This window comes from Bactrocera neohumeralis, unplaced genomic scaffold, assembly GCF_024586455.1.
Source record: "Bactrocera neohumeralis isolate Rockhampton unplaced genomic scaffold, APGP_CSIRO_Bneo_wtdbg2-racon-allhic-juicebox.fasta_v2 cluster09, whole genome shotgun sequence".
NCBI classification, from domain to species: domain Eukaryota; kingdom Metazoa; phylum Arthropoda; class Insecta; order Diptera; family Tephritidae; genus Bactrocera; species Bactrocera neohumeralis.
The window spans coordinates 33,351,114-33,367,522 of NW_026089622.1; the positions used below are offsets into that span (position 1 = coordinate 33,351,114).

Below are 16,409 nucleotides of genomic sequence, written 5' to 3' on the forward strand. Positions count from 1 at the left end.
GACGTGGGAGCCAAGACGCGAGTGTAACAATTGTTTGTTTGATGACAGGAGATATTTCGTCGTGCCCTCGTTCACTACCAGACCCATTTGCTTCGCTGCCTTATCCATTCTGGAGAAACCAGAACTAACGGCGGGGTTGTTGAGGGCAATGATGTCAATATCATCAGCATACGCCAGCAACTGTACACTCTTATAGAAGAAGGTACCCTCTCTATATAGTTCTAGAGCTCGACTTATTTTCTCCAGAAACCTCGTTTAGTATCGAACGGATCGAAGAGGTTCTTCCCTATCCTGACCGAACTTTTGGTGTTACTCAACGCCAGTTTATACATCCTTATTAGTTTTGCGGGGATACCAAATTCAGGCAGCTCCTATTCGTGCTGTCAAAAGCAGCTATGAAACCGACGAAGAGATGGTGTGTGTCGATTCTTTTTTCACGGGCCTTTTCCAAGATTTGGCGCATTATGAATATCTGGTCAATTGCTGATTTTCCAGTCCGAAAGCCACACTGATAAGGTCCAATCAGTTTGCTGGAGGTGGGATTTAATCTTTCACACAATACGCTCGGTTGAACTTATATGCGATGAGGAAGCTTATCCCACGGTAGTCGGCGCAGATTCTGTGATCTCTCTTTTTATGGATTGGGAAGAGCACACTTAAAATCCATTGGTTGGGCATGCCTTCCGACTATATTCTACAAAGAAGCTAATCCAGCTCTTCATACTCACGCATTTCCATCTGTCTCTTTTTTTGTCTGCAAATGCGTCTCACTTCTCTCTTCAGCTCTCGATGTCTATCCCATTCCCTACGTGATTTGGTCTGTCTCGCTGAAACACGGCATTCCTGATCGTACCAGCTGTTCTTTTGCTTTTTCTGAAAACCAGTGTTTTCGGCTGCAGTTGTACGTAAGGAGCTTGAAATGCCGTCCTACAGTTCTTTTATAACGAGTTATAACGAAAATTGTTCGGCTTTCTGTTTTGATTGCAGCTTTCCGACGTCGAACCTTCCTTGTGTTTGTTGATGTGCGTGTATGTACCTCGGAGCCTTGTCTTTCTTTACTGGAATCTAGTACTTCAAATAAACATATATCGGGCACGGCGAAGTCGATCTGCTTCAACCCATTTGGGGATGTTTCCTCATGGATGCTGAATTTACCGACTTGTATGCGAAATATACTTTTCATGCCCACACTGGCATTAAAGTCGCTAAGCACAATTTTAACATCGTGGAGAGGGCAGCTCTCATAGGTGCGCTCCAAACGCTCATAGAAGGCATCTTTGGTCACATCGTCCTTCTCTTCCGGGGCGTGGACGAAAATAAACAATATGTTAAAGAGCTTCGCTTTGTTGCGGATTTTGGCTAGACGTTCATTCACCGGAGTGAATGATAGTACTCGGCGACGGAGTCTCTCTCCCACCACGAATCTCACACCAAACTTGCGCTCCTTTATATGGCCACTGTAGTAAATGCCACAAGGACCTATTCGTCTCTGTCCTTGTCCCGTTAATCGCATTTCTTGGAAGGGGTGACGTCAGCCTTTATTTTCACAAGGACATCAACCGGACATTCCAGATACATGCACTTAAATCGTAGTCCTTATTTCGTTCGCCATGGTCGTCATCAAAAGGGGGGTCTCTTATCCGAGGCTCGTTGCTTCCTTTCATTGGGGGTGTTTTTTTACGTGGCGGGTCCCAAACCCAGAGCACAACCCTATGTAGAGGGATATTTCTCCTTCTCACTTTAGCTCGCCTTCAAACGGACGTTCTTAGGCTAGCCAGAGGATACTTGGTCAAAGACCGGAAGTCGTGAGCTGCTTGAGTCATATGTGAAAGAATCGTTTCTGGCCACTCCCAAGTGAATGGCGATCAGAGAACTTTCCTCACTTGCGTGAACTTCTACACAGGATTCCATCCTCCTCAATTATAATTTTTAAAAATATAAAATATCAAAACTGAAATCAAACTATTAAAAATAGTTTATATATTTATAAATAATAGTACTCAATTCTGATTTTGAGTTACTTTAAGAAAATTACAAATATATTAAAGTTAAGTTTTTCAATTAAGTACTACAGAATATCGAGACTGTCAACCTTGCTTTGTGAGAGAGCAATCAGCTGACTCGTTTCTACGGGAAAAATCCAATTCGTGTGAAATTCTACGGTAACGTACGGTAGAAGCGGTGTTGACTAATCATTTTCATAAAGCTTTAAGAGTAAAGGTGTGTTCGTTGCGAAATTACTGCGGCAGTGTTGCTTTTGATAAGAAAGCATTACATTCTACGAAAAACAAAAACACCGAGAAGGTCACACGTTCTATCGGTAATCTGTTGCGCATCACTAGCGTGACAAACACAACATAAGCATTTTGAACATCGTAAAGGAGGAGCAGAGAAAGAATCAGCTGATGCAATGTAAACAAATGCACAGCAAAATGGTACCCACAGAGAACGTGAAATTATAGAGAAGGCCCAACTACGGACAAGCATGTGAATTGTCAAGAGCCATGAATTTTCCATTATTGGACTGCACCACTTTTGGCTCGGCAGGAGAAATTTTAACAGAAATGAGTGAACAGTGCTGAGCATCGAATGAAAAAATTACAGACGTATATTGACCTTTTGGCGTATATTTTTATAGGCTAACATGGTATCATATCAATTGATATGAATATCATTTTGCGAATTTGTGTGAACACATGCAAAATTGATAACATTATTATTAAATTATGCAATTCTCCAAGCAATATTTATAGTTAATGGGCAAAAGAGCTACTTTTTAAATATTTCTTATCCTTGATAATGTAAATTAATTTCATATGTATGCATTTATATACTATATATATGATATATTATCATAACATCCTAAAAAACTTAATATATTACAACAATAATATACATAAATCATGTCTTTCATCATTTAAAACTTTCATATACATCTATCCTGCAGATATGTACATACATACATATGTAAGTACAAAACAATATCAAATCAAGCTGCGCGAGTTATGGTTTAGGAATGAAAGAGCTTCGGCCTCTTTTCACAACCGTCTTTATTAAAATGAATCTTAAGACTAACTAACTTTACATTTCTTATTAGTTCACTTACTATTTGTCCTAATGTTAACTGTACTAACATTCTTTGTTAGTTCGCTTCTAATATTAGGATTAACAGTTTTATCGTTCCATATTAACTTGTTTACTTATATATATTTATGTATGTATATATATATATTTTATATATGTATATATACATATATATTTATGTTTTAGTTGAGTTGGCGTTAGCATACCCGAAATACGCTCACTCTCTTATTCCGCAACTAAGCCTAATGTGGGACCCAATTCTATGTTAGTAAGCTATTAAGCATTTACTATATACTAATGTATGGTATATATTATTACAACGTGTTTAGAGTATAGGAATGTAACTCCTCCACCCTTTGATTTGACATTCTCGTGGATCTCATTACAAAAATCTTCTATCTTCTATATAAATAAAAATGAATTTTTGTTCGTTAGTCTGATTAAAACTCGAGAACGGCTGGGCCGATTGAGCTGACTTTGGTTTTAAAATGTTTGTCGTAGTCCAGGGTAGGTCTAAACGGTGAGCAAATAAGGAAAAATTACGAGTAAGATAGAGTAAAACGACAATTCTATTTTCCCATATGAAAGTTGACCACTTACTTGCTGTCAAACATTTGACGGTATTTGTACTCTCAGTTCCACTCGAATTGAAGAACGCATTAAAACAAGATTTTTGAATCAACAACATAATATCAACTTTGCTAATAACATCGTGTATTTAAATTTAAATTTCAAATTTCAAAATATATAAATATAACTAATGTGTTGAAATGTTTGATTATGCAGACCTTAAAGTGTTACCAACTCTCAAAAATACTTTTATTATAATAACGGGGCATCTCTGCCTGTGCAGACTCCACATTGCTCATTGCTTACTAGATATAGAATACTACATAGTTTGCCATATATGGTAAGCTAGAAGCTGTCTCTTCAGCAGTTTAACAGCGCAGTTTTCATTTATATGAAAATTTCGAAGAGGCAACATATCCCATTTCCACATATGCCGACGGCATTTTAATTTCGGTAATAAGAAAATTAGAAGAGCGAGTTAAGACGGTTGTGTTATATTATAAAAATAAAGTACATTTTCAAAATAACATTTAATATTTAGTAAAATATTGTTAATTTATAGAAATATTATGCAAATTGGGTTGGGAAGTCTTAAATTTAATAAACTTATACAAGCATAAATCAAAATATCATTTCTCATTTTAAATTTATTATTTTAATTGGTATATAAAAGTTATGCCACAATTATTATATAGTAGTCCAAAAATATAAATTCTTATTTTTCCAAGAAATACATTTGTAAAAAAATGATCTTTATCCTTTGTTATTATCTTATTTTTTCCAACAATACATTTGTAAACAAAAGGATATTTATCCTTTTTTTATGTTCCACACAAAAGATTTAAGAAGTTCAAGAGCTCAAAACGTGCCCTACATAAACTACTTACCCGACGGCATTTTGCAAATGATAAAATAAGTTTTTCAAGAGCTCAAAGCATACGCTACATCATCTCGAACCTACCTACCCTACGCTTTTGCGCAAATGATTATATCATGATAACAAATGCCAACATACAGATTTGGCAATGGCAATAACAGTTAGTATTCTATAAATTCTATCCTGTCGAGATGCCCTGTAATAAGTGTATCCGAACGTTCCATTGTTTTGTCATCTCATGTAAAAAGGACGTGTATCCGAACGTTACATTGTTTTGTCCATAAATTTAGAGACTTTTTGCTGCGCTCCTACTTTAACATCCTTGGTTTTGTCATCTCATGTTAAAAAAAAGAAACATTTAATTGGAGAAATATTGAAATACTGCTAAAAGTGATTTTCTTCTCACTGCTTACAATGCCGAGGAAAAGAAAACGACCTGACATAGGTCCTCGAAGTCGTGTAAATGTGCAACGAGCTACTTTACGCTCCAACCGCACTAATGACCAGCGAGATGCTGATAATGATAACAGTCGTACAAGTATGGGAGTATTACGTTCAAGAGTAAATAACTATCAAGTGGATAGGGTGAGAATGGAACGAGTTTGTGCACATCGATCACAACAGCAGCGAGCACGGGATAACGAATTTAATCGACTCCGCAGACGCAATGCTCCTGTAAACCTCGAACGAGGAGCATTTTCCTACGATCCGGAATTTGATTATAGTGCCGACAAATCTGTGACGATTGGAGAAATGTCAATCATTTGTCAACATTGTAAAGCATTAAAGCACAGTAGTGAACCTGCAGGATTATGTTGTGCTGGTGGCAATGTACAATTGCCTCAATTGGTTCCACCACCTGAACAGTTACACTCATTAGTTAATGGGATGGAAAGTGAGTCTAAACACTTCTTGGCTAACATCCAAAAATATAATAATTGCTTCCAAATGACATCGTTTGGTGCAACGCATATAGTACAAGACGGGTTCATGCCTACTTTCAAGGTAGTATACCATAATTGTTTTAGTGAAATTCTAATTTGTATTTGTATCACAATTAATTTAACCAGTTCTTAAACAATTACAGATACAAGGACAAATTCATCACCTACTGGGGGCAATGCTGCCAGTGCCAGATGCAGATCATAAATTTTTGCAAATTTATTTTATGGGCAATCAAGATGTGGAAGTTGATACGCGTTGTGTCCATAATCCAACCGTCAAGCGAATCATTGTCCAACAACTGCAAACATTTCTTCACGAGAATAATGAATTAGTGAAGAGGTTCAAAATGGCACTGGATCGGATGCCATCAGACAGCCATAATATTGTAATAAGAGCCGACAAAACACCTGCTGGAGAGCATGCAAGGAGGTTTAATTCACCGACAATAGATGAAGTGGCTATTGTCGTTGTTGGAGAGAATTTGCAATCAAGAGATATTGTACTTCATCGCCGGAACAATGAATTGAAACGTGTATATGAAACGCATAGAGTTTATGATGCTTTACAATACCCATTAATTTTCTTGGAGGGGAGAAGATGGGTACCATTTTAATATCAAAATGGTTAATCCAACAACAGGTAATTAGATTATACAAAATAAAATATTTTATATGTTCAATATATAAATGTATTTTTTTATCATATGTACTTCCAGGTGCTGATACACACAAAAAAGTCAGTGCCATGAATTATTATGCATACAGACTCATGATCCGTGAAGGTGAAGTAAATCACATTTTGATGTGTCAACGGCTCTTTCATCAGTATGCAGTGGACAAAATTGAGACTGAAATATTGACATACATCTGTCTTAACCAACAGCAGCTTCGATCTGAAGAGTACATTCATCTTCGCGATGCAATCAATGCTGACGGCAATGTAAATAATGTGGGAGGAATGACAATTTTACCGGCCACTTACATCGGAAGCCCGCGCCACATGCACGAGTACGCTCAAGATGCGATGTTTCATGTTCGAAAGTATGGCCGTCCAGACCTATTTATTACATTCACCTGTAACCCACAATGGATTGAAATAAACAAAGAACTGCTACACAACCAAACACCACTTGATAGGCATGACATCACAGCCAGAGTTTACAAGCAAAAATTAAAATCTTTAATGAATTTCATTACAAAGCATCGTGTGTATGGCCAAGTACGTTGTTGGATGCGTGAGCGTGGTTTGCCACATGCTCATGTATTAGTCTGGTTGGTTGACAAAATAAGGCCAGGAGAAATTGATTCCATTATTTCAGCCGAAATTCCTGATGAAACGGTTGACCCAAAATTGCATACGATAGTAACTAAACACATGATACATGGACCTTGCGGAGTTTTCAACAACAGCTCACCCTGTATGATCGACGGCAAGTGCTCCAAACGGTACCCGAGAAACTTGCTTGCTGAAACCATCTCGGGAATCGATGGTTACACATTGTATCGTCGGCGATCAGTTGAGGACGGTGGACGATCTGTAGATGTCAAGATAAAAGGACAAGATTTTCATGTAGACAATCGTTGGATTGTGCCGTTCTCGCCCATATTGTCCAAAACTTTTGAAGCTCACATCAACGTGGAATTTTGTAACTCTGTGAAATCCATAAAGTACATATGTAAATATGTTAACAAAGGTAGCGACATGGCCATGTTTGCAGTAACAAACCCAAATGATGAAGTGTCTCACTATCAGATGGGTCGCTATGTAAGCAGCAATAAGGCTATTTGGCGCATATTTTCGTTTGCAATTCATGAAAGACATCCCACTGTATTGCATTTGGCAGTTCATTTAGAAAATGGACAACGAGTGTATTTCAACCCAAACAACGCTGTGGATAGAGCGGCACGTCCACCTGTGACCACATTGACAGGTTTCTTCTCAATTTGTGCAACTGATCAATTCGCTCGCACTTTGCTGTATGCTGATATGCCGCGCTACTACACATGGAACGCATCATCAAAGTCTTTTCAGCGTCGTAAACAAGGAACACCACTTGAAGGATATGAAAATGTATTTGCAACAGATGATATAGGCCGTATATATACAGTACATCCTAATAACGATGAATGTTATTATCTTAGATTGTTATTGGATTCCGTGATATCTTCATCGCCGCATCAAATTCGCACACTGTTTGCGATTATAATATCGACATGTTTCCCCTCAAATCCGAATGATTTGTGGATGTAATATAGGGATGAAATGTCTGAGGATGTGTTGCATCGCGTGCGTTGTGAAACTTTGAATCCTACATTGGAAATTACGGCAGAGATTTACAATGACACATTGATCATAATAGAAGATATGTGTTTGTTGATGGCAAATAAAGTATTGTCGTGTTTGGGCCTGACAATTGCAAAGAGAACTCCAGTACGATACTCAAGCTATGACCGAAGCAGTTCGCACAACTGTTCCGCAATTGAACGAAGAACAAAGGATTGCGTACGATCGTTTGTATTTGTTTGATTTGTTTGTACTGGGAAAACGTTCCTAATTTCATTGCTATTGGCAAAGATCCGATCGCAAAATGAGGTAGCCCTAGCGTTGGCTTCATCTGTAATAGCAGCAACTTTATTAGAAGGCGGACGAACTGCACATTCAGCCTTAAAATTACCATTAAACATGCATATCAACGAAACGCCAGTTTGCAACATTGCCAAAAATAGCGCTATGGCGAAGACTCTCCAAGTATGCAAATTGATAATTTGGGACGAATGCACAATGGCCCACAAGAGGTCGCTGGAGGCACTAGATAGGACGTTAAAAGATTTACGTGATAACCAAAACATTTTTGGTGAAGCTATGATACTGTTGTCAGGTGATTTTCGTCAGACTCTTCCAGTAATTCCTCGATCGACTGTTGCTGACGAAATAAACGCATGTCTAAAATCATCAAATTTGTGGCGGCACGTAAAGACACTACAATTAACTACTAACATGCGAGTGTTTTTGCAACAAGATCAAACTGCGACTGTGTTTTCGAAGCAGTTGCTGGATATTGGCAATGGTAAGGTCGCAATTGACAGCTCGACCGGATTAATGACTTTTCTCACAGATTTCTGTCACTTCACAGAATCGAAAAAGGAGCTTATTCAGCGTGTTTTTCCGGACATTAAACAACAATATAATAACCACGATTGGCTAAGTGAACGAGCAATATTGGCAGCAAAAAACAAAGATGTCGATGATCTCAATGCTACCATTCAGAATTTCCTTCCAGGAGAGTTGTTTACGTACAAATCAGTTGACACGGCCACAAACCAGGATGACGTAGTCAACTATCCTACAGAATTTTTAAATTCATTGGATTTGCCTGGACTACCACCATATAATTTGAAATTAAAAGTAGGGTCAGTTGTCATCATGCTGCGTAATATTAATCAACCTCGACTTTGCAATGGAACGAGATTGATTGTGAAGAAACTCATGAATAACATCATCGAAGCTAAAATAATCAAAGGAAAATACAAAGGAGAGGATGTCTTAATCCCACGAATACCTATGATTCCAACGGATTTGCCATTTGATTTTAAGAGGTTGCAATTTCCCGTGCGTCTGGCGTTTGCGATGACCATAAATAAATCGCAAGGCCAAGCGTTGCAAGTTTGTAGAATAAACTTAGAGTTTCCCTGTTTCGCACATGGACAATTATACGTTGCGTGTTCGCGTGTCGGAAAACCAACATCCTTATTTATTTACGCACCGCAAAAAAAAACTAAAAATATTGTCTACCAGAAAGTACTATATTAATTAACTGTATATGATCATAACTGTGTTGTATTTAATTTAAGCAAAGATTTGTTTATCATGTTCACAGTCCAGAAACGAGCACATCCAAGAAAATTTTAAATTTTTGTATATGAAGTGTATAAATATAAATAAATGCCTTAATATGTATATAATATGTGCATTTGGATCCTTAATGTCAACGTGTATTAGTAACTCTTTATTTCCATCAACTTGTCTCCATCTACTTGGGAACCACTTGGCTCGCCAGGACTTGATAATATGGTGGAAGTACTAGGCGACTCGGACAAATCTGATTCGATCAGAACATTATCAATGTTGAGCTGCTTGCTGTCTTCAATAACATCAATATCTACCAGAACATTCTTGATGTTGGGCTTTTGGCTGTCTTCAATAACTTGAATGTCTTGTATGTCTTCGGCCTATAAATTTAATTCACAGAATGTCTCCTCAGATGATGAAGATGGCATTGTAGAAACGTGTTTTGGTTTAGATAGCAGCTTTTGCTTTAATATATTTTTTTGTACTTTTGCCCTGTTCACGCGTATTATTCGTTCTACATTCTTACCACACTTGGTACAAAATTTGAAGGTAACAGCGATTATGTTGTAGCATTCGTCGCATCTTAATAATAATTTAATACAATCTGGACAGTTATTATTTTTTTTCTGCCGTTCCATCCACTTTTTACAAAACGGACAATGCATTTTAAGGAGTTGAGGGATATATAGCTTCACTATAACTATATTATAATTGTTTGAAATCTTTATTTTCTCGATGACAGATGTAGTTCTTCTTCTTTTCCTAACCATGGCCATCGTCAAAAAAAAAACGACAGATGTAGTTTGATAGTTATAGTGTAAATATTTTTCAGTATTCACTCAAAAAAATTGTCTATGGTAAAATGTCACTTGAAATGTTAACGTCTCTTTGCTGTGCATCTATACTATAATTCTTTAATATTCCTAAAAATCTAAAAGCAGCAAATTTCAATAAAATTAAAAAATAATTGTGTCGTGTGTTTGTGACTTACTAAATATGCTTCCAATAATTAGGCGGTGCGAAGTTCACCGGGTCAGCTAGTATATAATAATTTTATTAAATTTTAATTAATTCAGTAGTATAAAATAAGTTTTTTTTATAAATATGTAAATTGTAAACATTTTTAATTTGGAGTTGTTTTAAATATGATTTTAATAGCTTAGCGTATCTATGTATAGTGAAACGTTGTTTTATATTAATATTAATATAAATTATGATAGGTAATTATTGTTTTATATTTTTACAATTTTATTTTCAACAATGGTAAGTATATATTTATTAAAATTGAGACGATCGATGGGAATATAGGTTATATACATATAACCGGAATTAAAAAAAAATGTATATTTTGTTTTTTTTTTATCTTCCTTTAAAAGATATATATTGTGCATTACACTGAAGGGAATAGATTTTTGTTTTAAAATGAGCTAATTGTCGTTAGAGTTTCTATTGTCATTGTTGTCATTTGCAATTTTAAAAGGACGTTTAATATTTGAGGTATGTGCGTTTTCTAGATTTCTTTTAATAAATTTTGGTTCTTCTTTGTGTCTAACGCTTTTGTAATTTCGAATGAAATTCTCTCCTTTTTTCTAGGTAATTCTCCTTTCTTTTGTTATGTTTAGAAATGATTTTCAATTTTGCTTCTTCTAACCGATTTTTAGTTATGCTATGATTAACTTTGTTGTTTTGAACATCTAAAGGAGTAGCTTTTATTGTGGTATGAAATGAATTGTTATACATTTTTACGGCTTTACACATTTGCATGGTAATTGGAACTTTTTCTTCTAAATTTAGGGTTCTTATAGTAGTATTATTTATTCTTTCTACGTCTGAATTTCCCGTATGGCTATGTGGTTTCTTCTTCTTCTTAATTAGCGCAGACACCGCTTACGCGATTATAGCCGAGTTAACAACAGCGCGCCAGTCGTTTCTTCTTTTCGCTACGTGGCGCCAATTGGATATTCCAAGCGAAGTCAGGTCCTTCTCCACTTGGTCCTTCCAACGGAGTGGAGGTCTTCATCTTCCTCTGCTTCCCCCGGCGGGTACTGCGTCGAATACTTTCAGAGCTGGAGTGTTTTCATCCATCCGGACAACATGACCTAGCCAGCGTAGCCGCTGTCTTTTAATTCGGTGAACTATGTCGATGTCGTCGCAGATCTCGTACAGCTCATCGTTCCATCGAATGCGATATTCGCCGTGGCCAATGCGCAAAGGACCATAGATCTTTCGCAGAATTTTTCTCTCGAAAACTCGTAACGTCGACTCATCGGTTGTTGTCATCGCTTAAGCCTCTGCACCATACAGCAGGACGGGAATTATGAGGGACTTATAGAGTTTAGCTTTTGTTCATCGAGAGAGGACTTTACTTTTCAATTATCTACTCAGTTCGAAGTAGCACCTGTTGGCAAGAGCAATCCTGCGTTGGATTTCCAGGCTGACATTGTTGGTGATGTTAATGCTGGTTCCTAAATAGACGAAATTATCTACAACTTCAAAGTTAAGACTGTCGACAGTGACGTGAGAGCCAAGTCGCGAGTGCGACGACTGTTTGTTTGATGTCAGGAGATATTTCGTTTTTCCCTCGTTCACTGCCAGACCCATTTTCTGTGCTTCCTTGTCCAGCCTGGAGAGAGCAGAACTAACGGCCGGGTGTTGAGGCCGATGATATCAGTATTATCGGCATATTCCAGCAGCTGTACACTCTTATAGAAGATGGTACCTTCTCTATTTAGTTCTGCAGCTCGAACTATTTTCTCCAGAAGCAGGTTGAAGAAGTCGCACGATAGGGAGTCGCCTTGTCTAAAACCTCGTTTGGTATCGAACGTCTCGGAGAGGTCCTTCCCGATCCTGATGGAGCTTTTGGTGTTACTCAACGTCAGTTTACACAGCCGTATTAGTTTTGCGGGGATACCAAATTCAGACATCGCGGCATAAAGGCAGCTCCTTTTCGTGCTGTAGAAAGCAGCTTTGAAATCCACGAAGAGGTATGTGTGTCGATTCTTCTTTCACGGGTCTTTTCCAAGATTTGCGCATGGTGAATACCTGCCCGGTTGCTGATTTTCCAGGTCTGAAGCCACACTGATAAGGTCCAATCAGATTGTTGTTGACGGTGGGCTTTAATCTTTCACACAATACGCTCGATAGAACCTTATATGCGATGTTGAGGAGGCTAATCCCACGGCGGTGGCGCAGATTGTGGGGTCTCCTTTTTTATGGTGGTCCCCTGCCGCTTTGTTGTTTTTCAGGCGGGCAATTGCTATTCGAACTTCTTCATGCTCGGGCAATGGAACGTCTGCTCCATCGTCATCGATTTGGGAATCGGGTTCGCCTTCTCCTGGTGTTGTGCGTTCACTGCCATTCAGCAGGCTGGAGAAGTGTTCTCTCTATAATTTAAGTATGCTCTGGGCATCGGTCACTAGATCACCTTTGGGGGTTCTACAAGAGTATGCTCCGGTCTTGAAACCTTCTGTAAGCCGCCGCATTTTTTCGTAGAATTTTCGAGCATTACCCCTGTCGGCCAGCTCATAAAGCTCTTCGTACTCACGCATTTCAGCCTCTTTCTTTTTCTGTCTACAAATGCGTCTCGCTTCCCTTTTCAACTCTAGGTATCTATCCCATCCCGCTCGTGTTGTGTTCGATCGTAACGTTGCGAGGTAGGTTTTCTCTCCGCTGCGACACGGCACTCCTCGTCGTACCAGCTGTTCTTTTGCACTTTCCGAAAACCAATGGCTTCGGTTGCAGCTGTACGTAAGGAATTTGAAATGCCGTCCCACAGTTCCCTTATACCGAGTTGTTGACGAGTGCTCTCAGAGAACAGGAGGGCAAGACGAGTAGAAAATCGTTCGGCTGTCTGTTGTGATTGCAGCTTCTCGACGTCGAACCTTCCTTGTGTTTGTTGGCGTGGGTTTTTTTGCTGCACAGAGGCGGGTGCGAATCTTGGCTGCAACAAGATAGTGGTCCGAGTCGTTGTTAGGAGCTCGGAGCGCACGCACATCTAAAACACTGGAGACGTGTCTTCCGTCTATCACAACATGATCGATCTGGTTGGTAGTTTTTCGATCCGGAGACAACCAGGTAGCTTGATGAATCTTTTTATGCTGAAATCTAGTACTACAGATAACCATATTTCGGGCCACGGCGAAGTCAATAAGCCTCAACCCATTTGGGGAAGTTTCGTCGTGGAGGCTGAATTTACCGACCGTAGTGCCAAATATACCTTCTTTGCCCACCCTGGCGTTAAAGTCGCCAAACACGATTTCGACATCGTGGCGGGGGCAGCTCTCATAAGCGCTCTGCAAGCGCTCATAGAAGGCATCTTTGGTCACCTCGTCCTTCTCTTCCGTCGGGGCGTGTGCGCAAATCAGCGATATGTTGAAGAACCTCGCTTTGATGCGGATTGTGGCTAGACGTTCATTCACCGGAGTGAATGATAGTACTCGACGACGGAGTCTCTCCCCCACCACGAATCCAACACCAAACTTGCGCTCCTTTATATGGTCACTGTAGTAAATGTCACAAGGACCTATTCGTCTCTATCCTTGTCCCTTCCATCGCATTTCTTGGACGGCGGTGATGTCAGCCTTTATTTTCGCGAGGACATCAACCAGCTGGGCAGCGGCACCTTCCCAATTAAGGGTCCGGACATTCCAGGTGCATGCCCTCAAATCGTAGTCCTTATTTCGTTTGCCATGGTCGTCATCGAAAGGGGGGTCTTTCATCCGAGGCTTGTTGCTTCCTTTCATTGGGGGTGTTTTTTTACGTGGCGGGTCCCAAACCCAGCGCACAACCCTATGTAGGGGATGTTTCGCCTTCTCACATTAGCTCGCCTTCGAACGGATGTTCTTAGGCTAGCCAGAGGATACTTGGTCAAAGACCGGGAGTAGTGAGCTGCTTGAGCCATGTGTAAAAGAATAATTTCTGGCCACTCCCAAGTGAATGGCGATAAGAGAACTTTCCTCACTTGCGTGAACTTTTACACATGACTCCATCCTCTATGTGGTTTAGTGGCATGAAATTCTATATTTTCTCTCGATTGGTTTTGAATTAAATTCATTATCGAAAACCAGCTTTTTTATATGGCCTTTAATTGACAAAAATTCATTAATTTTATCTATGATCGTTTGACTATTTCTATCGGGTAAATAGAAAGAAATGACATGTTGTGAAAATTTATCGATAAATATTATAAATTACTGTTTACTGTTAACATAAGTATCTATATGAACAATTTCTTTAACTGTATTTTGTGTTTCGGTAATTTGAAATTTAGTTTTGATGGGATTTCTATCATATTTTCCACCATTACATATGTCGCAATTATTTATTATTTCATTTATTTTAATTTTTAATTCTGGATGATATACTTTTTGCATCATCCCCCTCGTAAGTTGGAATAATGCCTGAATGTCCTACTTCGATTTTATTGGAAAACGATATTTGTCTCTTTAGTTCGTATTCATCTTCGATGTCTTTGGCAAAGTTTGTACAAAATACAAAAGAAATGCTTTGATTGTTTGCGTAAGAATTTAAAAGTATTTGTTCCACTTCATTATGTTTTTTGAAATTATACTTCTTATACGAGTTCGGAAAAGGTTGCGATAGATTCAGGTTGCGCAACCTTGCTCAATATGAATCTACGCAACCTTGTCTGCGAAGATGTTCGAGCAGCAAGCGAAGCGGTGACAATCGGCGATCGTTTGTTCGTTTCTTTCGGCACAGCTCGGCTTTTCTACCAACAACACAATGTTGCCATGCTTATGCTGTTGTTGTTTTTGTAGAACAATGTTTCAATTTTTGGTTGGTGACATATTCAATTAAAAATAAATTCTGTTGGGATTCGCACCTACGTGCTCGTCGTAACTTTTCAAGCGCTTACCACCAACACCACCATTGACACTTGTATTGCGTTGTCCTAATTATGGTTTGGTTATGCATGAAAGAAATATACTATGGATCGCCGATTGTTACCTCTTTCCTTGCTGCTGCTGCGCATATGTATGTTTGTATGCTTGTGCATTATTGAAGTTATGCTTCTTTTTCTTTCGTTTGTCTTTCAATTCTGCGAATTCTCAACTATTTTGCGTATATTTTGGTTGAAATACTCTGCGTTGGCCGTTGAAAAATTAAGGCTATACTTTACAGGATCATTTCTGTAGTTAGTCTTCATTTACACTTTTTGGAAATCGGCCCGCAATGACGAAGTATATTGTTTTATCTGACAGCGTGAGGTTTAAGAAGTTCATTTCTAATTTTGTCTTGTGGCATATTAGAAATGATGTTTCTTCGAAAATCGTTCGCTTACAACGGATAAAATGACTTCTGAGTGGTGATTTTAATGAATAAATTCCTTTTGGTTGAAATGCTCTGCGTTGGCCGTTGAAAAGTTAAGACTATACTTCTCAGGATCATTCATTCCTTTCATTTCTTCAAAGAAATTAATGACCTTTAGAAATATGCATATTTGCATTATTTCGTTGTCATTTCCATATTCGTAGCAATAGAATTTCTGTGGCATAAGTAAAGTAATGGCCGCCGATTGTCACCCCTTGCCGCTGTAGCAGCTCCGCCTACAAACATGCGTAAATATGTATGTATGTATACGTATGATCGTGAATACATATCGACGCAGATTTTTGCGAGAAGCACCAGAAAGTTGTGCAATTTATGATTTCTAGCTTTTGCCATCGTCGCGAAAAGACGACTTGTTGGCAAAGGCATGCTCGGGGAGATGTTACGGCCTCTGTTTTAATGAATGAAGCGAGATCGCTTGTGGAATTTGCGCCTGCGTTCATGAATGAAATCGTTTTTGTTGTAAAATGTACTACACTTGTTCTTCGCCAATTTGGCTGCCATATTGACTTGTGAAGATCAATTTTTTGTTGGTGACATATTCATATGTGTACGCATATGTATGTTTGTATGCTTGTGCATTATTTGTTTGGCAATGTATGCAAATATATGTACATATAAGTGTATATGAATATATGAACATGCAACTCAATGCGCGCACATGTAATAAGTACATATATTGATAAGTGATGAAAATATGATTTCAATTTCTGAACGCGCACCGATGACTGCTGGG

General features: G+C 38.6%; 1 protein-coding gene and 1 pseudogene across 1 annotated transcript; both read left to right on the plus strand.

The window, feature by feature from the left end:
- The first annotated feature begins 8,555 nt into the window (after positions 1–8,555).
- LOC126764162 (ATP-dependent DNA helicase pif1-like) lies at positions 8,556–9,395 on the plus strand. Its single transcript, XM_050481956.1, has one exon. The coding sequence runs from the start codon at positions 8,576–8,578 to the stop codon at positions 9,284–9,286; it is 711 nt and encodes a 236-aa protein (XP_050337913.1). The 5' UTR covers positions 8,556–8,575; the 3' UTR covers positions 9,287–9,395.
- Positions 9,396–15,449: 6,054 nt separating this feature from the next.
- Positions 15,450–15,652, plus strand: LOC126764806 (small nucleolar RNA U3; annotated as a pseudogene).
- The last annotated feature ends 757 nt before the right edge of the window (positions 15,653–16,409 follow it).

What these genes read in the sequence shown, in the direction of transcription:
- LOC126764162 (XM_050481956.1), top strand. Translation starts at nt 8,576, where the DNA reads ATGACTTTTCTCACAGATTTCTGTCACTTCACAGAATCGAAAAAGGAG.